The sequence below is a fragment of the Cygnus olor genome, chromosome 14, assembly GCF_009769625.2.
Source record: "Cygnus olor isolate bCygOlo1 chromosome 14, bCygOlo1.pri.v2, whole genome shotgun sequence".
Lineage (NCBI taxonomy): Eukaryota > Metazoa > Chordata > Aves > Anseriformes > Anatidae > Cygnus > Cygnus olor.
In genome coordinates, this window is record NC_049182.1 from 9,153,055 (window position 1) to 9,178,380 (window position 25,326).

The 25,326-nt window shown below is 70.2% G+C and overlaps 3 protein-coding genes across 3 annotated transcripts; 2 read left to right on the forward strand and 1 right to left on the reverse strand.

Moving 5' to 3' along the window:
* Positions 1 to 50: 50 nt before the first annotated feature.
* On the reverse strand, positions 51 to 3,593 carry SNCB (synuclein beta). The gene is made up of 6 exons (XM_040573919.1): positions 3,539 to 3,593; positions 3,256 to 3,383; positions 2,350 to 2,388; positions 1,927 to 2,045; positions 949 to 1,038; positions 51 to 803 (listed from the first exon to the last, which is right to left on the reverse strand). Exons 2-6 carry the CDS (start codon positions 3,374 to 3,376, stop codon positions 771 to 773), a joined length of 402 nt encoding a protein of 133 aa, XP_040429853.1. The 5' UTR covers positions 3,377 to 3,383; positions 3,539 to 3,593; the 3' UTR covers positions 51 to 770.
* An 833-nt stretch (positions 3,594 to 4,426) lies between these two features.
* On the forward strand, positions 4,427 to 5,967 carry EIF4E1B (eukaryotic translation initiation factor 4E family member 1B). Its single transcript, XM_040573915.1, has 7 exons — positions 4,427 to 4,527; positions 4,684 to 4,772; positions 4,867 to 4,962; positions 5,060 to 5,123; positions 5,248 to 5,361; positions 5,471 to 5,610; positions 5,798 to 5,967. The coding sequence occupies exons 1-7, from the start codon at positions 4,498 to 4,500 to the stop codon at positions 5,910 to 5,912; spliced, it is 648 nt and encodes a 215-aa protein (XP_040429849.1). The 5' UTR covers positions 4,427 to 4,497; the 3' UTR covers positions 5,913 to 5,967.
* A 6,983-nt stretch (positions 5,968 to 12,950) lies between these two features.
* On the forward strand, positions 12,951 to 25,301 carry UNC5A (unc-5 netrin receptor A). The gene is made up of 16 exons (XM_040573832.1): positions 12,951 to 13,077; positions 20,338 to 20,559; positions 20,723 to 20,866; positions 20,955 to 21,058; positions 21,164 to 21,344; positions 21,452 to 21,619; positions 21,793 to 21,957; positions 22,041 to 22,229; positions 22,740 to 23,039; positions 23,157 to 23,244; positions 23,332 to 23,500; positions 23,601 to 23,834; positions 23,948 to 24,097; positions 24,192 to 24,356; positions 24,430 to 24,608; positions 24,747 to 25,301. Exons 1-16 carry the CDS (start codon positions 12,951 to 12,953, stop codon positions 24,910 to 24,912), a joined length of 2,751 nt encoding a protein of 916 aa, XP_040429766.1. The 3' UTR covers positions 24,913 to 25,301.
* Positions 25,302 to 25,326: the final 25 nt, after the last annotated feature.

Consider the following 25,326-nt stretch of genomic DNA (forward strand, 5'->3'; position numbering starts at 1 on the left):
AGTGGGGGCAGCCGCTCTCCCCAGGGACCCCACAACCAGGACCAGGGGGCTACAGACAAGAGTTGGCTTTATTCATGGACACGGGGGCAGCTGTGTCACTGGCAGCTGCCCTCGTATTGCACATCCAGCGACGGGGGCGAGGGGATATCCATGCCACGTCACAACACAGCGTCGGCACTACGGGACCTCGGGGGGGGGGGGCGCGGGCACCGTCACCACCCAGCAGGCTGGGGAGCGGGCTTGGGCGCCGAGGGCTCACAAAGGCAAAAGACCCGTCCACCCATAGACAGAGATATATATATAAAAAAAAAAATAGTTCCACGACAACCAGAGCAGAACCACAGGGACACGCGTGCAAGCGGAATGTACAGCAGCCCGCGAGCAGGTAAACATGCTTTGTACGGACACGGACACGCCGGGAGCAGCCGGGTTTATGGCGCTGGGAGGGACACAGAGCGATAAACCCGGGCTTGGCAGACACACACGCACACACGCACGCACACCGGCCCCTGCGGGCAGCGCCCACGGCTCGGGCACACGCCAGGGCTCCGGGGCTTGGACACTGCGGGTTTCTCACTGCTAGACACGATACGGAGACACGGACACGGTCCCTTGGAACGGAACTGGAGGAAGAACTTGTGAGCGAACGGGGCAGGGGCACCCCTGCTCCTCCCTGGCACGCGGGCACCGGCTGGGGCAGGCTGGGGAGGAGCAGGGGGCTACCGGCGGTTCGTTGTGCTGCTGGTGGAAGAGGCAAGGACGGGGGTCCATTATGCCTCTGGCTCGTATTCCTGGTATTCCTCCTGCAGGATGGGCAAAGAAAAAGCCTGTGAGAGAGTCCGCCTGGGGCACGGAGCCCCTGTGCCCCCCAGCCCCACACCAGCCTGCCCTCGAGGCTGCAGGGCTTAGCGCAGCCACGCCACCCGCAGTGCCACCCCGGCCCCTCACCTGCGGGGGCTCCTCGTAGTTCTCCCCCTCCGGCTCCAGCAGCGGCTCGACCAGCGGCTCCTCCACAGCCTCCTGGGCCACCTCCTCTGGCTGGGGGCGAAGCAGGATGGTCAGTCCCACACAAACAGCCCCCCACGTGTCACCCACGCACCCTCCCCGCCCCTGCCAGACCCGGGGGACCTGGCGGAGACCAGCCATGCACCCGTGATGCTGGGAGCTCCAGTTGTGGGCACCAGGGGAGTGGGATCAAGACAGGATGGTGTGGTATGGGGCAGGGTGTGGGGGGCTGCAGGGCACCCTGCACTCATAGCAGCACACCTAGCCGGGAGGTGACAGGCAAAGGGGCTGTGGGAGCAGGGCCCGGGTGTGTGTGGCCCTGCAGTGCTCCCAGCCTCATCCCTGGATGGATGACGTGTGCTGGCACCATATGGCCCCTTCGGGCTCTGGCGGGGCTGTGGGAGCATCCTGCGTCCCCAGCAGGGCAGGGTGGTGCCGGGAACCCCTCCCCGGTGCTGGCAGAGCGGCCGGCAAGAAGCAAGGAGGGCGGCCGATCCCCCCAGCGCAGCGGCGGTGCCTGCTGTGGCCTCATTTCTTCAGCTGATGCTATTTTGGGCTAAGCTGGAAGCGAGCGGCTCATCGGGGCGGCGAGATGCAAAAAACCCGCCGCCCCTCCCGGGCCCACGCTCCTGCAGCTGTCAGGTCACCGCTGCAACGCCGGCCCCGCACCGCCCGCCGCCATGCGGGACCCCACGCACGCACACGTCCGCGGTGCACGCATCCATCACGCTGGGGACAGTGGCATCTGTGTCCCCCCCCGCCAGCCCCAGGCACGCTCAGCTGCGGACCCTCCGGCGAGGCGCTGGGGGTGCCACCGCATCCATCCTGCGGGGCTGGGGATGGCCAGGGGGCTCTCCGCTGGGCCGGGGGCCGTGGCAGCCCCGCTGCGGGCACAGCAGTGCCGGAGGGTGGGGGGCTCACCTTGAGGTCCGCAGGGAACTCCTCCTTCTTCACCAGCCCGGTGGCCGCCGCGATGTTGCCGGCACCCGAGAAGGCGGCTTCGCCCAGCTGGGACGCCTGCTCCTTCGCCTTCTCAGCCACTGCAAGAGGCGGGGGCGCGCGTCAGTGCCCCCCCTGTGCCAGGAGAGGGGCCTGGCCGTGGCGCAGGGAGGCGCTGGGCAGGATCAGGCCCTTCCCGCCTGCGTGCCCAGGCGCTGGGGAGGGGAGGGGGCCGGGACGGCGCTCTGCAGCTGGGCACGGAGCGCGAGCAGCGCCGCAAATCCTTTGTTGCGGGCCCTGTTATATAAGAGGCTTTAGCCGGGTGACATCAGCCCCTCAATTAGCCCCTGATCTCGTTAGCAGGGCCACAGTCCTGGGGACAGAAGGGAGCCAGAGGGGCCGTACCTGAGGTGACGCCTTGCACCACGCCTTGGGTTTTGCTCCCTGGGGGTAGAAACAGAGAGAGATGGGGTTAGAGAGCCCCAGGCACCGCACCGTGCCCGGGGCCCTGGTAGTGCTCCATGAGCCAGGGCCGCATCCTGCCCGCACCCCAGGTGGGACAGCCGGGGGCTGAGCGCCAGCCCAGCACCCTACGAGGCTGCTCCAGTCCCTGCAGGAGACCCGGGTCGGGGCAGCACAGGACCAGCACCACCACACACCGGGCAGGACCGAGGCCGTGCCGCGGCATGAGGCGTCCCGTGGGAGCTGGGGTCGGTGCCCGGAGCTGAGGCCAGCACAGCGCGGGCACCTCCTGCAGGACGGGGCCTCGGGGTGCTCCAGAGCTCCGGACCCCCCACCGGGGCACGCACTCTGGGCAGGATGAGCCCCTGCTGCCCTGCCGGCCCGAGGCACGGCTCAGCACCGCTCCAGCCCCCCGCCACACAGCGCTGCCGGCGGGACGGAGCGGGACGGAGCAGCCAGCGCTGCCCCGGGTCCTGAGCAGCCCAGAGCCGGCCACCTCCCAGCAGGGGGGTCCCCAGACCCCGGGACACCAGCACCAGAGGCAGGGCCCGACCACCAGCACCCCTTTGCCCCGGAGCATCCCCGGCAGGGCCCCTGCGGGTCGCAGCGCTGGGGGGGGGGTCGCAGGGGTCCCAGCCGCGGGGGTCCCGTCCCCTGCACCCCGCACACCCCCGGGGCTGGGCCAGGGGCCGCGGGGGACACCGGGCGGGGGGGGGGGGGGGGGGGCACGGGGACAAGCGGGGACAGCGGGGGGATGGGCAGGAGGCTGCAAGGGCAAACGCAGGAGGATGCAAGGGCAGGCGCGGGGGGGGGGGGGGCGGGGGGCGAGGAAGGGGGGCAGGCCCTTACCGACATAGAGGACCCCCTCCTTGGTCTTCTCGGCGGCCTCGGCCACCCCCTGCTTGGTCTTCTCGGCGGCGGCGACCACCCCCTCCTTGGCCTTGGACAAGCCCTTCATGAACACCTCCATGGCGGCTCTGCGGGGAGAGCCCGCACGGCTTCACCCCGGCCCCGCGCCCTCCCCGCCGCATCCCCGCGCCCTCCGGGCCCGGCCCGGCCCCGCCCCGGCCCCGCCGCCCCCCCCCCCCGGGGCCCCGCCGCTCCCCCCCCGGGCCCCGCCGCGCCGCCCGACCTGGTTCGGTGGCGGCGGGGACGGGAGGGGCGCGGAGCGGGCCGGGCCGAGCCGGGCCGGGCTGCGGCGGGGCGGGCTCAGTGCGGCTGTGCCGGGGCCGCGCCGCGATGAGATGCGAGGGGGGGACCGTGCCGAGCCGGGCCGGGACCGGGCAGAGCCGTGCCGAGCCGGGCAGAGCCGTGCTGAACCGTGCCGAGCTGTGCACAGCCGTGCTGAGTGCGGGCAAAGCTGTGCCGAGCCGTGCCGAGCCGTACCGAGCCGTGCCCAGCCGTGCCGAGTCCTGGCAGAGCCGTTCCGAGCCGTGCCCAGCCCGGGCAGAGCCGTGCCCGGCCGCCCCCCAGCCGGAGCAGGTCCCCCCGGCTCGGCTCGGCTCGGCTCGGCTCAGCTCAGCACACCTTGGCACCGCGCTGTCCCGGCTCGCCGCAGGGGAGCTGCGCCCCGCGGGATGCTGCCCCACACGGGCTCGGCACCCCCGGGCTGTCCCGTCACACCGCACCTCCACCCCGTCCCCGGGCGTCCCGATCCCATCCCACGCTGTGCCCATAGCACCCGGTCCCCATCCCGCCTCATCCCCGTCCCATCTCTTCCCGATCCCATCCCCTCCCCACCACAACCTGTCCCCATCCCATCCCCATCCCATTCTCTCCACATACCGCCCGGTCCCTACACCACCCCATTCCCCCATCCACTCCTCATCCCACTCCTTCCCCATCACATGCTCTTTCCACCCTGTCCCACCCCGACCCCATCCCATCTAGATCTGATCCCATCCCAACCCCATCCCATTCCCACCCGGCCCCATCGCACCTCACCCCCTGCCCCAATCCCCCACCTCCTCCTGCCCCAGCCCCCGCCTTGCCCCCTCCCAGGCCCCCCACCCCTCCGCAGCTGCAGTGGGGCACCCGCCTCGTCCCGCCCAGCTGTGAGCCCTTAAAAATCCTGGGGGCAGCCATAGGGCTATGCTGGCCACCATGGCTTCAGGGGAGCAGGTGAGTCCTCTCCTGGCCCTGCTCAGCCCCTAGAAGGGCTGGGACCAGCAGCGGGGCCTGGGCAGCCCTGCTGTCCCCTTGGGGCTGTGGGGTGGGGGCCCCGTGTGCCCTATTGGGGTGGCCATGGGGCTCCTGGGGCTGTCCCTGCTTCCCCAGAGGAGGCAAGAGGAGCGGCGGCGGCGGAGGGTCCAGCAGCAAGAGGTGCTCCTGGCAGAGAGCCTGGGCAAGCACCCCCTGCAGAACAGGTACGGGGGGTCTGGTTGCGGGGAGCCTCCCCCAGCACCAGGAGGGGGGTGTGGGGGGGATTCAGCCTAGCTGACGCCCCCCTTCCCTCCCCAGGTGGGCGCTGTGGTTCTTCAAGAACGACAAAAGCAAGATGTGGCAGGCCAACCTGCGCCTGGTCACCAAGTTCAGCACGGTGGAGGACTTCTGGGCGTGAGTGCCTGCTGGGCGGGGGGGGCGACGGGACCCTCTGGGGGGGTTCCCCGGGGCACCGCTCCTCACTGCCTCTTGTCTCGCCCCTCCGCTGCAGCCTGTACAGCCACATCCAGCTGGCCAGCAAGCTCACCTCGGGCTGCGACTACTCCCTCTTCAAGGTGCGACACCCCCGTGCCGTGGCACCCCAGTGCTGGGGGCTGGCGGGGGGGAGCCGGACCCTGAGCCAGCTGCGGCCGTGTGCTGGCGGTGCCTGAGCGTCCCCCTGCCTGTCCCCGTCCCCAGGATGGCATCGAGCCCATGTGGGAGGACAGCCAGAACAAGCGCGGCGGGCGCTGGCTCATCACCCTGGCCAAGCAGCAGAGGCACACGGAGCTGGACCGCTTCTGGCTGGAGACGGTGAGCGCGGCCCCGAGCCCGCCCGTGGGGTCAGGGTGGTGGTGTCACCCCCTGATGTGGCTCCGAGCCCTGGCAGGATCACCCCAGGCTCCTCTTTTCCTCCGTGCAGCTCCTGTGCCTCATCGGGGAGATGTTTGACGAGTACAGCGACGAGGTGTGCGGGGCCGTCATCAACATCCGTGCCAAGGGGGACAAGATCGCCATCTGGACCCGGGAGGCGGAGAACCGGGAAGGGGTCACCCACATCGGGTAACGTGTGGGTAACACGGGGGGGAGCGGGCTCCTGGTGCCAGCTGGCCCCACAGTGGTGGGGATGTCACCCTGGTGTTTGCCCTGAGCTCGTTCTCTGGGGCAGGGGCTGGTGATTTGGGTGTCCCGTCCTGTCCCCGGGCAGGAGCGATGCTGCCCCGGCCCTGCAGCCCCCTCTCTCCTGCAGGCGTGTCTACAAGGAGCACCTGGGCCTGTTGCAGAAGGTGGCCATCGGCTACCAGGCCCATGCGGACACGGCCACCAAGAGCGGCTCGCTGACCAAGAACAAGTTCGTGGTGTGACTGCGGGGGGAGCGGGGCCCCCCCGTCCGACCCCACAATGAATGGCTGCAGCTCAGCCGGCTCCGTGTGTGTGTGCTGGGCATGAGGGTCTGGTTTTTTTTTTTTGGGGGGGGGTCCCCTGAAATGGGGAAGGTGCACGGCCTCATCCTGCACCCCTCCCGCTGGGTGAGCGGGGCTGGACAGAGCTGGCACTGTCGGGGTTTGGGATGCTGCGTGTCCCCTGGCTGAGTGCCCGGGAGCGGGTAGGATCATCCGAAAGGGGGCTATGAGGACTGAGGAGGGGACGTGGGGGGGGTCTGGGGGGAGCGGCCATGCTCCTCCTGCTGCACTGCCGGCCGCTGGCCACGCGGTGGTGCCGCTCGCCCGGCCTTGGCCAGCTCCGGCACGCCGGGGCCAGCAGCACGTCCTGCCTGGGGGGGGTCAGCCCAGCCCTGCCCTGCCTGCGGGGGGCGGCAGAGCCGGGACCCCCCGATAACGCACCGCCAGGTGCCTTTGTTTGTGTCCCCCCCTCCTCGCCCGGCAGCGGCAGCGTGAATTGGGGCTGGGGGCTGCTGCCCGGCATGGCCACCCCTGCAGCCCCCCGCCTCGCTATGGGGCTGAGCCCCAGCACCCCCCACCCAGGGTGTGCCAGGACCCCCCCCGTGTCCCCCAGCCTCCTGCGGGCTGTGCTGGGCTCCTGTCCCCATCCCCTCGGCCCTGCGCTGGGGACAGCGAGGGGGCCGTGCGGGCCGTGCCCTTGGGGTGCCCCCCGCCACACCGCGCTGGTGGCCTTGGCTGGGTGGTGGCAGGGGCTGGGTTACTGCCACCTGCACGCAGCCGTAGGGAGGGCTTGGTTTGATCAGAAAAATAATGGAGCTGTTTCTCTCTGTGGCTTTGTGGGCTCCCAGCAGCCCCGAGGCTGGGGACCGGAGGTGCCCACCCTTTGGGGGCACAATGGGCTCCGTCCTCTGCTCCTGCCCACCAGGTGCCTGCCTGCGGGGGCACGGAAGGCCCATCGGGGTGGGGGGCGCTCAGCACCCCCCGGGTAGGTGCTATCATGGCCAGGGACCACCTGGAGAGAGCGGCAGTGCCAGGGCTGTCCCCAGCCAGGGTCACGCCGGGCAGCTGGCCCGTATGCCAGCCAAGCTGGCAGCCCTGTCAATAATCATAATTAAAAATTAATACTGATCAAAAGGGAGAGGCAGATGGCAGCAGACAGACAGCAAGGCTGCGCGGGGGGGGGGGGACAGGGATGATGCTGAAGCTGGGGGGGCAGCAAGGACGAGGGGAGCTGTGGTGGGCAGTAGGGCAGGAGATACAGGGTCGGGGTGCGGTGGGGCCCAACAGGGACGGGGGCCCATGTTATGGGACCCACAGGGTATGGGGCCAGAGGAGGTGTGGGGCCCAGCAGGGATGGTGATGGAAGTACAGTGCTGGGCTGGCAGGGGGCAGGTGCCCACGTGCCCCTCTCCGGGCACGCAGCGTGGCTCGGCGGTGCTGGGGTCACCTTGCCGGCAGCTGGCACGCAGCCGGGGCCGGGCGCTGGGCAAGCTGCCAGCCCTCCTCGCCCTGCGCCACCGCGTCGGCAGCAAGGACGGAGCCTGCCCTGCGCTGGGCATCCCAGCACGCAGCCGCACGGGCACCCATCCCGCTGCCTCTGTCGGCACGGGCGCTGCAGGGTTAAAATCCCCCAAAGAAAGCGGGGAAGGAGCTGCTGGCTGCGTGGCGGGCGCGTGGGCCGGGGAAGAACAGCAGCGCTGGCTCACCGTGGGAGTGGGCAGGCGGCGCGGCTGCGGCGCTGGGGCTGTGCCACGCCACGGCCACGGGGGGCCCGCGCCCACCTCCGTGCCCCATCGCCTGCCTGAGGGACCACAGGGCCACCCTGGGCTCCTCCGGGAGGGGTGTGTGGGCATGCAGGGGGCCTCTGGGTGCTGCCAGCAGCCCCTGAGCACCTCCAGGGGGCTGTGACCCATGGGGGACCATCGCCCCCCGTGCCCCATCCCGGTGTGGGCACAGGCTGAGCTCGCCCTCCCATCAGGAGCATCGCGGCACGCGGTGGGGGTCCCCGCGACGAGGGGTACCACGGCGCCGTTCCCATGACAACCTCCCCGGAGACCGCGTTTGGTGCGGGAGCAGCGGGAGGAGAGGGGCCCGCGGACCCCTCCTCGCTCAGCATCCCGCACGTGGTGGGGCAGAGCGGGGGGCAGCAGGGGGGCTGCAGCCCCGTGTGGTGCTCCTGGGCTCGGCCCCATCCTGCAGCACGGGGCGGGTGGGCGCGGCGGTGCTGGGGCCGCTCCCCTCCGGTAGCGGGGTTTGCAAGTAGGGGGTTTGTATGGTAGGGTTTGTGCAGTGGGGTTCGCGTGGTGGGAAGGGGTTAAGCGCCTGCAGGACTGTCCCCGCTGGCAGAGGCAGGGCAGAGGGGGACAGCATCTCCTGCCCTGCGCTGCAGGGATCCTGTACCTGAGCAGGGTCCCTCGCTGTCACTTCTCATCTGCGTGACGGTGGCAACCACGCTCCTGCAACACGGCTGAGCACTCTCCTTCCCCGCGGGGACGGGCTGGCACTTCCCCGCTTGGCAGAGGCAGGCGGGGGGAGCTGGCGGGTGGGATGGGGACAGGAGCCTCGCGCCCGGGGGCCTGCAGACATCGCCGTGACGTGGCACTCCGGCTGGCTACAGGCGGTGCCCCGCCACCCTGCCCTGCACCTGGCCGCCAGGGCTTTGGGGTTTGCTCCCCTGTGCTCAAGCAGTGACCTCGGTGCCCCCCAGCTGGCTGGCCCCCGGCTCGCAGCGAGCAGCCTGCGTCTCCCCTTGACGTAAATGCCTCCGAGCAGCCCAGAGGCGGGGGGGCTCCATTAGCACCGCCACATCCCCGCTGCACGGCACCGGTCGCTCTCCCTGGGGTGGCGGCGGTGGCACCGCGTGTGCCCGTCCTTTCCTGGCTGGCTTCGCGCCCCGATGTGCCCTCCGATGCCCCCTTGCATGGGGCTGCTGCTGCTGCAGCCCGTGTCCCCTGCCCCGCTGGGAGGGTTGGGGAATCGATGCGCCCATCGATCCCAGAGTGGCTCCGGCTGCTCTCCCACTGCCCTGCTAATTAATTGGCTGCTGCTGCTGCTGCTGCTGTGGGAGCGCCTGGCACCCGGGGTGGCTGCACCCAGCCCCGCCTGCATGCTCACAGCCCCACACATCCCCTGGAGGCCCCATGGGACCAGCACCAAACTCGGACCCGCAGCTGACCCCATAGGGCTGGCAGGCACTCGGGGGCTCAGGGGGGCCTGGGGCAAGCAGGAGCCACATCTGTAGGCAGTGGCCAGGGCTGGGGCAGGGGCTGGGGGGCATCTGGGGGAACAGAACCCTACAGGGGGCTGTGGGGCACTGCAGAGGGGTGCAGGGAGGGCACGGCCCCTTCCCACACTCCTGGACACCCTCGTGGCCGTGCCCGCCCCAGGCTGCGCCAGCTCCCAGCCACGCTCGGGGACGCTGCCTTTGTGCCGGGCTGTAATGAGATTTCTGCTTGGCTGCCTGGATAGAAAATCCAAGAAGGAGGATGCGGAAAGCCTCTGCGAGCCCTGGCAGCCTCCCGCTCCTGCCCACCGAGCACGGAGGTGCCCCCAGCCCCGCACACGGGACCCACAGCGGTGCCGGGGGCATCGGCACCCGCTCCAGTTGGGGCGCCCACTGTGGTGGCTTTAACACAGTGCCCAAGCCGGTGGGTTTGCTGCCCGCTCCCCCCTGCTCCTCTCCTCCCCATCCCAGTCCCATAGCGGGGTCCCCGGGTGCTGGCCAGGGAGGTCCCAGCGTGATGACACCCCATCGCCGGGACCCTTCAGGGCCGGGAAGGGCGCGAGGGACAGCACCGGTGCCGTGCCCCAGGCTGGTGTCAGAGCCCGCTGCTCTCCAGCACAACAGATCTGCCTCCCTAAAAGCACCGAGCACTGCTGCGAGTGCTGGAGGCTGCGCAGGGAGGGCCGGGCCAGGGTTTGCTGTGTCTTAATAGAGCCCTTCCCACCCCCAGCATTAGATGCAGTTAATCTACTCCTGCAAATGGCTAATTTTGAAAATCCTCTTATCAGAATTAGGTCCTCAACATCCATATTTATTTACTTTTCATTTTCATAATCTTTCTGTTCCTTGTGTGGCTGCGTTCGCACCCAGGCCCTTGGCTCTGCTTCCGAGCATCCCCCCTGTGCAGGATGAGGCCCGGGACATCCCGTGCCCTGGCACGTGTCCCAGCCCCGCATGCCACACGTTTCTCCCACCACGGCTCTGCCGTCGGGGCCAGCAGCACCGGTGCCTGCCCATCCCGGCCCCCAGCACCTGTGCAGCCCAGGCACAGCCGATGCCGGTGCCGTGGCCACATCCTGCTCACCGGAGCCACACATTATGCACTGTTTATTCGTCAGCACTTCTCCTTTTGTAACTCAATTAGTCAGGCAGCAGTTTTGCTAATACAATGGTGTTTAATATTCTACTTCCTTAAATACCACAAATGGATGGGGAGGAAGCACGAGGACGATCCATTATACATGAGCTCAAATACATGTTTCAGTATTTGATGGGAGTTTGGAGAACCCTGGTGCTGGCCTTGCCCACTGATGCCGGGGCCGGTTGGGAGGTCAGGGGCAGGGGCTCTGCCCGGCCACAGCTCGGCCGGCACGTGGCACGTGGTGAGGGGCAGTGATGTGATGTCCCCAGCGAGGTGGCAGCGGTGGCCGGTGGCAGCCACAGCCTGCCGAGCCCCTTGAGGACACTCCATGCCGTGCCACCAGCACCCGGGTGACACTGCCTCTGCCCCAGCCCCGCTGCTTTCGGGCACAGGCCCTGGCAGAAAGGCTGCAGCACGCAGCTTAGCCACGACCGTGGCGTGCTGGAGAACAGAATTAATTTTTAATTCCATCTTAATTACTCTGAGTAATAACCCATTTACAGCACCTGGCGGGGCCAGCGTTGCCGGCATCCCCCCAGGGTGCAGCGGTGGTGGGACACATGGCCGTCCAGCTGCCCAGTGGGGTGGCGCTGGGTGCTGAGCACCCTGTGCTGGGTGTATGGGGATGGCCAGGAGGACACGGCACAGCCCGGGTGTCCCCACCAGCATGGGCCAGGCTGGCCCAGCCCTGGCAGCAGTGGAGCAGGATCCGGCTCATCCACCCCCTTGGCTCCTTCCTCGGCAAGAGGGAGAGCGAGCAGAATTGAAAGTGATCTCCCCAATCTGTATTAATTAGCGTCTATTAACTCGTCAGCGCGCCCAGCCGCTTCCCCAGTGACAGCCCTGCCACGCCGGGCTGCGGCGCAGGAGGGACATCGAGGGTGACAAGAGACGTGGCCGGCGAAGCCCAGTGCCGGCGTGGCACCCAGGCGGCACCACGCGTCATGGGGGCAGCACGTGGCGTGGGAACGGGGCAGAGCCGGCCCCCCCGCATCTCTCCCCAGTGCCATGCTGGGGATCCTGGAGCCCGGGCTGGGGGTCCCTGCGCTGCGAGGTGAACCGGTCCCGGTTCCCATGGCAGCCCCCAGGAGCTCACGTGTGGCGCGGTGACTTCAGCAGGAGCAGATGGAGCGGCGAGGAGTAAAAACATCCTGTTTCCATGCGAATGCCATTAGTAATAATGAGCCAGCCTGAAGGAGGGTGTTTACCGCCGTGCTGGGGCTCCTGCCCATGCAAGGGGGCTGGTGGGTGCCTCTGCCAGACCCACCGGTCCCCATGCGGGATGTGCCGGGGCTCAGGGGTGACACAGCACAGGACGGTGGGCAGGGAGCAGGCACCCATGGGTGCCACCCCCCGAGCTCCATCCCTACCCGTGCACACAGCTGGCACGTGGCTGTATCGGTGTGGGGCTCCCCAGCAGTGGGAGCATCCCGATTGTGGGAGATCTTAATGAGATCCTCATCTCACCCACGTTCCCCGGTGTGTGCCATGGCCCCTCGCTGCGCTGTGCTGGCCGTGGCTGCGGCTCTGCCCGGCATTGCCGGCCCTGCACCGGGGCAGGTGGAGGCTGCGGTGCGGGCTGGAGATCCGCGCTGGCTTCACACCCGCCTCAGTTCTTGAAGGCAGCAGAGCAATTGTTAATTGCTCCTGGAGCTGCTAATGAAATTAACTCTGCGCGGCGCTCGGAGCTGCTGCCCAGCTCTGCCCCCTGCCCGGCCCCTGCTGCTGGGGACAGGGGCTGCTCGGGGACAGGGGCTGCTCAGCAGCACTGGAGCTGGCTTGGGATCACCTCGGGCACTCCAAAGCAGCCTCCCCCCTCCTTGCCCCATGCCCACACTGCAGCATAACACCAGCCTTGGTTGAGGACCTTGGCTGGATGGCACCCGGTGCCCGTGCCACCCCTAAGTGCGGGGAGGTGGCAAGGTGGGGCCTCGCTGCCCGCTGGGTGCCCACGGGTGGCACATTTCCCTTTAAACAGCGTCCCCGCATCCGTGACATCTCCAAGCGCAAGCCGGCGCTTGCTGGGGCACCCCGCACCCCGGTGTCCGTGGGGGTGCCTGGTGGGCTGGGGGACCCCTGCCCATCATGGGGGGGCAGCAGGGGCTGGGGGAGAGGGCACAGGGGGGTCTGGGCACTGTTCAGGGACGGGCTCGGTGGACACAGTTCACCCCCGGTGGGAGCGCTGCCGCACCCGTGGGTGCCACCCGTGGGTGCCGTCCCCCGCAGGGGCGCGGTGCAGGGGGAGGGCTGCAGCCCACCCGTGCGTCCCCGGGCCGGGCAGCGCCGTGCCGGAGGGCGGCGCACGGGGCGGACGGCGGGGTGCCGAGCCGTGCCGTGCCGAGCCGAGCCGTGCCGGGGTGCGGGGCGGGGGGCGGCCGTGCCCGCTCGGCGGCGGCGGGCGGGGGCGCGCCCAGCTGTTGCGCCGTCCCTCCCGCGGGCGGGTCCGCGCTCGGCCGCCCCGCATTGGCGGCGCCGGGCGGAGCGGTGCGGGGCGGCGCGGCGCGGGCGGCAGCAGCGGCGGGGCCGGGGCCGGGGCCGGGGCCGGGGCCGGGGCCGGGGGCTCCATGGCCCGCTGAGGGCGCCGCGGAGCGCGGCCGCCAGCTCGCTCGGCCCGCAGCGCTCCGCGGGGCGCGCCATGGGTGCGCGGCCGCGCCGCCGCCGGGCCCCCGCCGCCTCCTCCGCCGCCGCCGCCGCCGCCGTCGTCGCCGCCGCGCCGGGACCGCTCGGCGCCCTGCTCGCCGCTGCCCTCCTGGCCGCCGCCGGTGAGTCCCCGGGCAAGGTCACCCCCGGGAGAGCATCCCCGGGAGGGCAGCGGAGGGACCCCCCGGGGTGGGCGCCCGGCCGGGTGAGGGGTGCTGGGGGCTTAGGGGGGGTCCTCCCCCCCCCCCCCCCCGGCCGCCGTGCCGTGCCGTGCCGTGCCGTGCCGTGCCTGGTGCACGCTGCCTCCCGGCTCCCCCCCCCGGGCTGCGGAGCGCCGGGGCACCGCCTGGCCGCGGGGTGCCGGCTGGCCGGGCACGGCGGTGGTGCTGTGCGCCCTGCCCCGAGCCGGGCACTGCCGCCCCCTCCCCACGCCCACGCGGGGCCGCACACGCGTGTCCTCCCCCCACAACCGCCTCGGCTCCGCTCCCCGCCCCCCGCGGAGCCCGCAGTGGAGCTGCTCCGCGCGGGGGGTCCTCGCCCAGCGCGGGGGGTCCCTGCCTGCCCCGGCACCTGGCGGGACGCGGGGGACCGTGGCGGAGGGGACAGGGCTGCTGTCACCCCTGGGTGGGGATGGGGGGGCACCTGGGGGGCCAAGGAATGGGGTACGTGGGGCTGCGTCGGTGCTGGTGCAGCCCGGTGGAGCCCGGTGCGCCCCGTGTGCCCGCAGCCCCGGGGCCGGGACGCGGAGGGAGGAGGGGGAGCTGCCGGGCCGGGACCCCCCCCGTCGGCGAGCCGGGGGCTGCGGGGTGGGCGTGGGGGTGCCCGTGGTGGCGGCGGCTCCTGGCAGGTGTCACGTTAGCCTGGAAGTGGCGGCTGCAGACAAAGGACCGAGCAGGGGGAGGGGAGCTGCGCCCGAGCTGGACGTGCGCTCTGGTGGGGGCCCCGGGGCTGGGGGGGGCTCCTATGCACCCTGGGGTCCCGGCCACCACCCCTCCTGCCACCACCGCAGACGTCCCCTCGCCTGGCCTCGATGTGCCAGGTGGGCACGGTGGCACCCGGGTGGGCTGAGCGGGTACGCACCCTAACGGCATGGGGGGGCTGCAGCCCCCGTGCTACCCGCATGCATCCTTCCTGGCCGGGCACCACGGGGACCCAGCGCCCAGTGCTCCCAGCACGGCCCCGTCTGCAAAGGGACGCTGCAGGGCCGAGCAGGGTGGGTGGCACGCTGCCGTCCTTGGGGTGCAGCCCCCGTGGGTGCTGAGGACCCCGTACGCAGGGCGCTGTGGGCACCAACCCCCAGCCGGGCAAGGAGCGTGGCTGTCCCCATGGTGACCCACAGACAGAGGGTGGCAGGACGGTGGGTGCGCCCCGTGCCGGGTGTGCGGAGGGAAAAATGTGGAGCCGGGGGGGCGGCGGTGCCAGCGCTGGCTCGGGGCAGTGCGGTGCAGGAGCTCGCCCGCCGCTGCTGCTCGCTTGGCAGGCAGCTCACAGCCGGCCGCGGCGCGACCGATCCCAGCCACCTGCACGGCCGCCGCTCGGCACAGACATGGTGGGGCTGGGCCTCGGTGCTCTGGGTGCTTCTCCAGCCCGGCACGGCACGGCACGGCACGGCATGGCATGGCACGGCATGGCACGGCATCCCTTCCCCAGGGATGTGAGGCACAGGTGCAGGACAGGGGAACCCAGGTGTCCGGGCACGGGGCCCTGCCTGCAGCCGTGGAGCGGTGTCTCCGGACCTTGCTGTGCTCCCGGTGCTCGCAGGGATGGGCAGGAGCAGATCCACGGGCAGCAGGGTGCTGAGGTGCCAGAGGTGCACCGCTCTGCTGCTGCTCTGGTGGGTGGCAAGGACACGGGGGCAGAATCCTTCCCTGAAGCTACCCTGGCCCACCGCTGCCCGAGGACCCTTCCCTTTCCCCTTCCCCTTCGCATCTACAGCAGCTGGTGCTCACCCCCCCAGTTCATCCAGGCCCAGTGCATCCCCTGCCCCCTGGGCACATCCCCATCACACCGACATCCCTGGGGCCACAGGGACTGGGGGCAGCTGGGGGCTGGGGGCACGGCTCTTACCATGCATTGAGCCACGGAGTGCCGCCAGCTTCACCCGGCTTCCAGAGCCCCCCTGGCTCCACAGGGCACCCCCATATCACTGCACCCCCATCCTTGCAGCCCCCCCAGCTCGCTGCATCCCACGGCAGGCTCAGCACCGGGGCGGGCAGGAGGGCAGGGTGCCGGGCAGGGCTGGCGTGCGCGGGGCGGCCGGGAAGCTGCCGTGCCAGCTGTCAGCGCGAGCGCGGCAGACGCAGCCTGCCCAGGGCTGTTTGTTCTGGCTCGGTGCCACGTGGGGCTGGCACTACATCAAACCTGGCGGAGCCTGGCAGGTGCTTGCAGGAGGGGATCGGGGCGCTGCCGGTGCCGCTTGGGGCAGGGCACCTTCGCAGCCACCCCCAGCACCTCGCAGCTGTGGGTGCACCTGGGGTCCGGTGCCCCCCGGGGATGATGGCACCGAGCGTGTCCCACCCTGCCCTGCACCCTCGGTGCCAGCACTGCTCTGGCTGTCGGCTCCTGCAGGTCGAGTGTCTGCCCGCCGGCAGGATGGGGTGGGCTGGCTCCAGACAGGGCGCACTGGGACCCCCTCCTGGCCATGGGCGGGGGGCTCAGGCTCCAGCCCCCTCCTGGGCAGCCCCGACTGCTCCAGGGTTGTGGTGTGCTGGGGCTGCTGGTAACAGCCGTGGGGCACGGAGCTGTGGGTGGGATGGGGCAGGACCCCGGCGCCTGGGACTGTGGTGTGGCCAGAGGGGCCTTCCCCGGCCCCCCACCTGGTTCCCTCCCGCTGCGGCCGGGGACCCAGCGCTGAGGGTGACCTTGACGCTCCTCCCGGCGGGGACACAGTGCGGTCAGAGCGTTTGCTCTTCACTGTCAGTTAGAGCCAGAAAAGCCGCTTGGCTCCCCCGGGCCGGGTCCCAACCCCACCACAGCCCGGACCAGGGCAGCCCCCAGGCACCGCATCGCACCGGGCCCCTCTCCCCGTGCAGCGCTCCGACCGCTGCTTGTTGGGGCTGGCATGGCTTGGCACGAGTCCTGCCGGGGGGCTGGGGCCGGGGGCTCGGTGGGCACCAGGGGCTGGCTGGGAGCAGAGCTCTGTGCTACGGGGCAGCGGGGCCGAGGGAGGCTCTGGGGTGCCCTGGGTGCCCAGCGCTGGCTGCAGGGGCTGGTGGCACCCAGAGCTGGTGGCACTCAGAGCTGGTCCGCAGGGAGGTGACAGGCTGCTGCCCCCTGCTGCTTTGCCGGCACCCCGTTGTCCCCAAAACCCGGCCGTGGGGCGGCGTGTTGGAGGCGTGGGCATGGTTCAGACCACGCACCTCGGCAGCCCCGTTGGCGGGCGCTGGGGCGGCGCGAGGGTGCAGCCCGCGGAGCTGTGCCCGCGCTGGCACATGCTAATTGCATGTAATGGGGAGAGTGTTATCAGCTAAAATCCGTAATTAGGCAGTTCCATTGTCATGCAAACCCGCCTGACTAATTCATTCATAACAACCGCATGCTTAATCAGCGCCCAGACGCTGCCACGCGCTCGCTGGGAGCCGGGCACCCTGCGGCCCCCACGCAGCCGCTGCGGTGCCACGGGTCGTGGCCGTGGGGCTGGCACCCGTGGGGCTGGCACCCGTGGGGCGCACGCCGGGGTCTCACGTGGCCATCCTGTGGGGTGGTGCCAGGCAATGGGACGCTGGGACACGCTGTCAGGGCGGGGAGTGGCACCGTGCCCATGGCACACGGCCGTGTCCTGCAGCACTCGGGGACGCGTTGGCGCCCTGTGCCCATCGTCCCTGCTGCCCGGGGCTTGCCGCACACCAGATTGGCCCGGAGCCGGGCTGCGCCGCCCGGCCTTGGCATCCGACCCTGCTGGCTCGCTGCCCGGCTGGAGCTGGCACCGGCGCCCGGCTGGCATCTCCGCGCGGTGCCACTTCGGCACCCGCCAAAGGGGACCCCGTGCCCGGGCTGCGTGGGGCGCACGGGGCTGGCATCCCCAGGTTCTCCTGGGCACGGCGGTACCGGCGTCCTCCACCCCCCAGCACCCGCCTTTCCCTCGTTTAGGCGGGCGCAATCAGCAGCAATTATTGCTTTAATTACCTGCTGCCGGGGCGCAGGCCGGGCGCCTGCGAAGTGCAAGGAAATCTTTCATTTTAATGGAGTGCCAGGCCTGGCGCGGGCCGCGATGTATGGGGCTCCAGCTGGGGATTTAATTTGCCGGCTGCAATGCCCGCGGTGATGCGGGGAGGTCCCCGGGGGGGCACAGCCGGCAGAGGCAGGGGCTGGCACCCAGGTCCCCACTGCACACGGTGCCGGGGTGGCCGCGGGGCTGCGGGCAGGGGACAGGGGTGGCACGGCGAGCTGGCGGCACGGGGCCGGCGCTGCTGCGGCCGCCCGCGGGCAGGCTCTCCTCGCCAAGAACACGCTGACCTTCCCCGCGTCTCCTCGCAGCAGGCAGCGGCGTGCCGCGCTCAGCACCACTGGGGAGCTCGGAACCGGTGCTGGGCGCGGGAACGGTCCCTTGAGGAGCAGTGGGACCTGGCTGGGGGGTGGGGGGCACAGCCCCGGGGTGGGGGTGTAATGGGTGCTGGTGGGGTCCCCTCCCCACTGGGGCACCCCGTAGTCTCACCCTGCCCAGTGGCAACGGTGCACCCGGTGCTTGGTGCTGGGGGGGCTCCGGTGCTACATGGAGGGGCCCCTGGGGGTGGCAGCACCCGGGGGGGCACAGGGAGCAGCGGGGGCTGCGCACGGCAGGGCCGACAGCCCGCAGTGATGGGGTAAAGCCGGGTGCCCACGTCCCCCTGGGAGGGCAGGGGGTGGCCAGCCCCGCAGCACCCCGAGTTTCCCCGGCACGCTGCCCCTTTGTTAGGCCCGCCGCTGCGCTCGTTAGCCCACGTGGGTGGGGGATAATTGATAATAAAGCCCCGCTTAATGCACTAGGTTTAGCAGCAGTGATTTATCGGCGCTGGTAGCACGCCGCCGTCCCAATCACCCGTTCCGCTGCCGAGACAGCGGCTGGTCGGGGCCGTGGTGAGCAGGACCAGCACCCCCCTGTCCCCCTCCGGTCCCCGTGTCCCCCGTCCTCCCGAAGTTAGGCGGCTCCCTTTGCCAAGGTGACATAAGCATCTCGCCTGTTTCCATGGCGACGCAGCGGCAGGTGAGCGGAGAGGCCGCGCGGTGTGGGAGCCCCGCGCAGCGCCGCGTGGGGGGCCCGATGCCTGCGGGGTGCCCACGCTGCACGGGGCGCCCACGGCGGGTGGGGTGGGTGCCCGCGGTCTGTGGGACGCCCGCAGTACGTGCGGGTGTCCGTGGTGTGCGCGGGGGGGCACGCTGGGTTTGGGGTGGCCGTGCTGTGGGGTGCCTGTGGTGCGTAGGAGAGAGCCACGATGTGCTTGGGGTGCCCGTGGGGTTTGGGGGGCCCACACCGTGGTCCCTCCGCCCCCTCGCCAGGGTTCCAGGCCAGCTCCATCCCACAGCCCTGCCCATGGCCGAAGCCCATCGGTGCCTCGACCGGGTCACACCATGGCAGAGCCACACTGGTGCTCAGCATGGTGCTCAGCAGCAGGATGGCATCCCTCTGGGGGGGGCTCCGTGGGTCTGCCTTGTGCTGCGTCCATCCCACCCTGCCCATAAGGCGCTGGTGGCCCCGTTGGGTGCAGGGCCGGGGGGGGCTCCTGTCCATGCTGCACCCACCCGTGGTGCTGCCGCCCTGCACCGCTCTGCTGGGCCGCGACGGGCAGCGCCCGGCTCAGCGCCCTCCGTGCTCATTCCACGCGTGATTAAGAGGCAGGGCCCTGGAGCGCCGCGAGTCCGTTAACCCGCATGCCAGCCGCAGCCCGGCAGCTTTATTGCTGTGCAGAGCAACCCTCTTAGTTCAGAAATAAAGCCCTTGGTGCTGGGTTGCCTTTCTGGCCGTTGCAGCCCCCCCTCCCCCCCCAGCACAGCACAGCGTGCACGGGAAGGAGGCAGCAGCGCCATGGGTGCCGTGGCGTGAGCCACGGGGGCTGCAGTGACCCGCGTCACCGCCGGCACGCAGCGGGGGGACACTCAGCCCCTGTCCGTGCCGTGACCCCCCAGGCTGCAGCTGGGGGTGGGTGTCATTAAACCGGTGAAATATGAAATGCCTGTATATCCCAGACAGGGGTTTTAATTAAATTAATTGCTAGCGACATTGTAAAAGTGCTGATGGGGTAATAACTGGCGCGTTATGGTGGCCGTTTATCTTCGCCGTGTAAATGAGCTGCCGCACCTTGACCGTCCCGCTGGGCACCGCGGCCAGGCTTGCTCAGCGCCCGCTCCCTGGCCCGGAGGGGCCCGATCCAGCCGGGGGGGGCAGCGGGACACGGAGCCCTCTAGGACACTCAGCCAGGGCCCAAGGGATGCCCGTGTCCCCCGTGTCCCCGCTGGGCAGGCGGCGCTGCCCGGGTGGGCAGGGGGACCCCGCGCCTGGCGGCAAGTTGGGGGCACGGCGGGTGCGCGGGGGGCGGCAGGCAGTTGCCAAACGAAGGCACTTAATTACTGCGCATTCCATCCCATTTAATTGCTTATTAAATCCTAACCAGCCAATTAGCAGCAGCAATTACAGCTTCATTCAGTGACACAATCGCTATTTTATCGTTTGTTAATCAAATGCTTATTTAGGGCCCTGTTTTATTAACTCTTTCCACAGCGGGCGCCTGCGTGGGGCGGGAGGAGCGGGGGCGCCGGCTGCGGGGGCACGCGGCTGCCTGCAGGGCTGGGGGACACGGCCACCACCACGTGCCACGTCCCCAGCGCTGCTGTCCCCGCTGAGTCCCTGTCCTTGTGGTGGCTGCCACAGCCCCCAGGCAAAGCCAAGAGATGCTCATCCCCACCAGGGATGAACCTGCATGGCCTAACCCACCCTCGCCACCCTGGGGACACCTGGGGACGGCCAGTCCCTGTGTGCCATGCGTGTGCAAGCTCCCGGGATGTGACACAGGACGTGGCATGCCACCGTGTCACCCTACGCTGTGTCCCCATGGCACGGGAATGGGGTGCGCACCCCGCTGGCTCCCACCACGCCGGGCTGCGGCTGGGCAGGATGCGGCCCCTGCGGCGTGCAGGGGAAGGGGGGCAGCGGGTGCCTGCAGCGCCCCGGGAGGAGTGAGCGATGTCCCTTATTGGTCACACTACATTTCCTTTTCATTAGCACTAAGTGCGGACATGAGGGATCGGCGCGGGTTCAGTGGGCGCAGCCACCGCGCTGCTCCTCTCGCTGATGGATGGCGGGGCTGGGGGGGGGGGGGGCTGCCGGGGCTGCCGCAGTGCTGGCGGCGTGGGGAGATAGTGGGGTCACCGGTGGCCCTGGAGGTGGCCGAGTCCCCGTGTCCCTGCAGGTGCTCAGCAGAGCGCGACCGTGGCCACCCCCGTGTCCGGCGCGTCCCCAGACCTGCTGCCCCGCTTCCTGCTGGAGCCCGAGGACGTGTACATCGTGAAGAACAAGCCGGTGAGCCTGGCCTGCCGGGCCACCCCCGCCACCCAGATCTACTTCAAGTGCAACGGCGAGTGGGTGCACCAGGGCGACCACGTCACGCAGCACAGCACCGACCGCAGCACTGGTGAGCGCCGGCTCAGCGCCGCTTCCCTCAAGCCACCGTGGCTCCTGGCGGCAGCCGTGGTCGCGGGGAGCCACGTGCATCCCTCTCGGGGGTTGCGCGGGGCTGGGGACCCGTGGGGAGCTTTCCTGGGCGGCCGGTGCTCACGTGCTGCCTCCCGTCCCAGGGCTGCCCGTGATGGAGGTGCGCATCGAAATCACCCGCCAGCAAGTGGAGAAGATCTTCGGCCTGGAGGAGTACTGGTGCCAGTGCGTGGCGTGGAGCTCCTCCGGCACCACCAAGAGCCAGAAGGCCTTTGTGCGCATTGCCTGTGAGTGTCCGGGGCTGCCCCGGCGGGTCCCCAGGCAGGACAGGGCGCGGGGTGCTGGCCCCTATAACGGGGTGCTGCGCCTCCCCAGATCTGCGCAAGAACTTCGAGCAGGAGCCGACGGCCAGGGAGGTCTCCATCGAGCAGGGCATCGTGCTGCCGTGCCGCCCCCCCGAGGGCATCCCCCCCGCCGAGGTGAGCCGTGGGACGAGGCGTCGGGGGCCACCGCATGCCCTTTGCTTGCAGGGATGCCGTGGGTGCTCCCCGAACGGGCGCCCAGCGACGTCCCCGTGCCCACAGGTGGAGTGGCTGCGCAACGAGGAGCTGGTGGACCCGGCGCTGGACGCCAACGTCTACGTGACGCCGGAGCACAGCCTGGTGCTGCGGCAAGCCCGCCTGGCCGACACCGCCAACTACACCTGCGTGGCCAAAAACATCGTGGCCCGCCGCCGCAGCGCCTCCGCCGCCATCACCGTCTACGGTACGGCCCCGCCGCTCCCCACCCCGCTGTGCCACCCCGATGTCACTGTCCCCGTCCCCCGGCGTCCCCCCGGCCCGGCGGGTGCTGACGGGTCCCTCTCCACCCAGTGAACGGCGGCTGGTCGACGTGGACGCAGTGGTCGGGCTGCAGCACCAGCTGCGGACGGGGCTGGCAGAAGCGGAGCCGGACTTGCACCAACCCCACGCCCCTCAACGGGGGGGCTTTCTGTGAGGGCCAAAACGTGCAGAAAAGCGCCTGCACCACCCTCTGCCCAGGTACCCGCTGTGCCCGCGGCACCGCCTGCGCCCCACTGCACCCATCGTCGCGCCCACCCCCCACCGTCTCGTCCGCCCACCCCCGTGTGTCTGTCTGTCTGTCCCGGCCCCGGGGCAGGGGAAGGGGTGCTGAGGGGGTGCCGGCGGGGTCCTGACCCTCGCTGTGCCCGCAGTGGACGGAGCCTGGTCGGAGTGGAGCAAGTGGTCGGTGTGTGGGACCGAGTGCACGCACTGGCGGAGCCGCGAGTGCTCGGAGCCCGCGCCGCGCAACGGGGGCCAGGAGTGCCACGGCGCCGAGCTGGAGACCCGCAACTGCACCTCCGAGCTCTGCAGCCCCGGTGAGTGCCATGGGGAGGGCACGCCGAGGGATGGGGGAACGGGGACACGGAGCTGCACCCAGTGCTGACGCTGCCCCGCGCAGCCGCCCAGGGTGCTGAGGACGTGGCGCTGTACGTGGGGCTGATCGCCGTGGCCGTGTGCCTGGTGCTGCTGCTGCTGGTGGGCGTGCTGGTGTACTGCCGCAAGAAGGGGGGCCTGGACGCCGACGTGGCCGACTCCTCCATCCTCACCGCCGGCTTCCAGCCCGTCAGCATCAAGCCCAGCAAGGCCGGTGAGCGAAGGGGACAGGGCTGCGTGCCCGCGCTGCCAGCTGCACGCTGCTGGGACACGGCGTCCCCTGCTCCCTGGGGTGGCAGTTTCACGGGGGGGCACTCTGGGGAGGGACTGTGTGCTCCATGTCTCCCTGGGTAGCAGCACCGTGCCCTGTGGGGTCTCTGGGAAGCGGCTGTGTGCCCCATAGGGTCCCTGATGCTGGGACAGGGGCTCTGTTATAGGGTCTCCGATGGCGGGCCAGTGCTTTGTATCCCATAGAGCCCCTGGCTGTGCATAGCGGGCTCTGCATCCCATAGGGTCCCTGGGCACAGGGTTGGAGCTGGGTGCTCCTTGGGCCCTGTAGGGTCTGTGCTGTGGGTAAGGGGCTCAACACCCTTTGGGCCCCCGTGGGTGGCTGCGCCCCATCAGGTCCTTCCCGTGGAGCTGGGGCCATGCCCCCCATGGCCCCCAGGACAGCTGTGCCCCCACGCGAGGGCGGCAGCGCCACGGCCCCCGCTCTGTGCCGCAGACAACCCCAGCCTGCTCACCATCCAGCCCGACCTCAGCACGGCCACCATGACCTACCAGGGCTCGCTGTGCCCGCGCCAGGACGGCCCCGCCAAGCTCCAGCTGCCCAACGGGCACCTGCTGAGCCCGCTGGGCGCCGGGCGGCACACGCTGCACCACAGCTCGCCCGCCGCCGAGGGCGCCGACTTCGTGGCCCGGCTCTCCACCCAGAGCTATTTCCGCTCCCTGCCCCGCGGCAACACCAACATGGCCTACGGCACCTTCAACTTCTTGGGGGGGCGCCTCATGATCCCCAACACAGGTACGGCGGGCACTGGGGGGGGCCGCCCGGCGGCTGCGTCGCCCCACGGGGCACAGGGATGGGGGGGCTCAGCCTGCTGCCTGCGTCTCGTCCCGCCCCCCCCCCCCCCCCCACCAGGCATCAGCTTGCTGATCCCACCCGACGCCATCCCGCGGGGGAAGATCTACGAGGTCTACCTGACGCTGCACAAGCAGGAGGAGGTGAGGTAGGTGCTGGGGCTGCCAGGTATCAGGGTTGCGGGGGTGCTGGCTATGCTCAACCCCCCCAAAACCTCCTGTTCCTCCCCCCCCAGGCTGCCCCTAGCCGGCTGCCAGACGCTGCTGAGCCCCATCGTCAGCTGCGGCCCCCCCGGCGTCCTCCTCACCCGCCCCGCCATCCTGGCCATGGGGCACTGCGTGGAGGCCAGCGCTGAGAACTGGAGCCTCCGGCTGAAGAAGCAGTCGTGCGAGGGCACGTGGGAGGTGAGCGCCCCGAAGGGGGTGAAGGGGTGTGGGGAGAGGAACTCCCCCCATGGGGGGCTTTTTTTTGGCGGGGGGGGGGCTGCATCTCCCCGTGCCGCAGGACGTGCTGCAGCTGGGCGCGGAGCCGTGCACGGAGCTGTACTACTGCCAGCTGGAGGCGCAGGCCTGCTACATCTTCACGGAGCAGCTGGGGCGCTTCGCCCTGGTCGGGGAGTCCCTCAGCATGGCGGCCTCCAAGCGCCTCAAGCTGGTCCTGTTCGCGCCCGCCGCCTGCCCCTCGCTCGAGTACAACATCCGCGTCTACTGCCTCAGCGACACCCAGGATGCGCTCAAGGTACCGGGGCTCCCCGCCCTGTGCTGGGATTTTGGGGGGGGGGGGGGGTCTGTACCCCACACCGGGGGTGCATGGCGGGGTGGGCTCTGCCCAACATCTGCCCACGCCACCAGGAGGTGATCCAGCTGGAGAAGCAGATGGGGGGGCAGCTGATCGGGGCCCCCCGCGTGCTGCACTTCAAGGACAGCTACCACAACCTGCGCCTCTCCATCCACGACATGCCCAGCTCGCTCTGGAAGAGCAAGCTGCTCGCCAGCTACCAGGTAAGGGGAACAGGAGGGCATGTGCTGGTTTTGGCACCCGAGGGAAGGATGGGGGGGGGTCCCCGCTGCCGTGACCGCCCTTGCCCCGCCGCAGGAAATCCCCTTCTACCACATCTGGAGCGGGCTGCAGCCCTACCTGCACTGCACCTTCACCCTGGAGCGCCTCAGCCCCAGCACGTGTGAGCTGGCCTGCAAGATCTGGATCTGGCAGGTGGAGGGCGACGGGCAGAGCTTCACCATCAACTTCAACATCGCCAAGGTGAGGGCAGGGCGGGGGGAACCCCCCCGGCACCCCTGGGACGAGCTCACCCCCGCGGTGCTGTCCCCTGCAGGACACGAGGTTTTCGGACTGGCTGGTCCCCGACAGCGAGGTGGGCTCCCCGGCCCTGGTGGGTCCCAGTGCCTTCAAGATCCCCTTCCTCATCCGCCAGAAGATCATCAGCAGCCTGGACACGCCATGCGCCCGGGGAGCCGACTGGAGAACGCTGGCCCAGAAACTCAATCTCGACAGGTGCCGTGGGGATGGGGATGGGGACAGCAGGATGTCCGGCCTCATCCTGCACCCATGGCACCCTGCGGGTCCCTGGGAGCGGGGTGATGCCGTCGGTGAGCCGTCCCCGTGCCCTGACGCCGTCCCTCTACCCCGCAGCCATCTCAGCTTCTATGCCTCCAAGCCCAGCCCCACGGCCATGATCCTCAACCTGTGGGAGGCACGGCACTTCCCCAACGGCAACCTCTCGCAGCTGGCCGCCGCCGTGGCCGAGGTGGGCAAGCAGGACGGTGCCCTCTTCGCCGTGTCCGAGGCCGAGTGCTGAGCCGCGGCGGGGCCCCGGCCCCTCTCCTGGGGACCGTGGGGCAGGAGGGGGCCCCGGCCGGCCCCCGGGCCCCACTGCCCCACGGCTCCCGGCCCGCGCCCGCCGGGAGGGCTGCCCGTGGCTGTGGCCATGGCCGTGGGTGCCGGGCTCGGCGCGGGGCCGGGGTGCGGGCGGGCGCTGGGTTGTGCGTGGTGCGTGCGGTGCCGTCGTGCTGTCTCCGCCCGGGGCTGGGCGGCCCCGGGCCCCGTGCCGTGTTGTGTAAAGACCGTTTTTTTTAATTCTGTATTAAGTGCATTCAAGTATTTACACTTGGCCTTATGTACATAGCGGTGCCGCGGGCGGGGGGGTCTGGCGGACGTGAATGTAAATAAATTCGATATATATTGCTACGTGGGGCTCTGCCCAGCTGTGCCC

Bases quoted from the DNA above. Each gene is read 5' to 3' on its own strand.
- SNCB (XM_040573919.1), bottom strand. From the start codon at position 3,376: ATGGAGGTGTTCATGAAGGGCTTGTCCAAGGCCAAGGAGGGGGTGGTC. The intron at 2,389-3,255 runs GTAAGGGCCTGC...TTCTACCCCCAG, and splicing joins GGAGGGGGTCCTCTATGTCG to GGAGCAAAACCCAAGGCGTG. The intron at 2,046-2,349 runs GTACGGCCCCTC...CGCCTCTTGCAG, and splicing joins GGTGCAAGGCGTCACCTCAG to TGGCTGAGAAGGCGAAGGAG.
- EIF4E1B (XM_040573915.1), top strand. From the start codon at position 4,498: ATGCTGGCCACCATGGCTTCAGGGGAGCAG. The intron at 4,528-4,683 runs GTGAGTCCTCTC...CTGCTTCCCCAG, and splicing joins CCATGGCTTCAGGGGAGCAG to AGGAGGCAAGAGGAGCGGCG. The intron at 5,611-5,797 runs GTAACGTGTGGG...TCTCTCCTGCAG, and splicing joins GAAGGGGTCACCCACATCGG to GCGTGTCTACAAGGAGCACC.
- UNC5A (XM_040573832.1), top strand. From the start codon at position 12,951: ATGGGTGCGCGGCCGCGCCGCCGCCGGGCCCCCGCCGCCTCCTCCGCC. The intron at 13,078-20,337 runs GTGAGTCCCCGG...GTGTCCCTGCAG, and splicing joins TGCCCTCCTGGCCGCCGCCG to GTGCTCAGCAGAGCGCGACC. The intron at 21,620-21,792 runs GTACCCGCTGTG...CTGTGCCCGCAG, and splicing joins CTGCACCACCCTCTGCCCAG to TGGACGGAGCCTGGTCGGAG.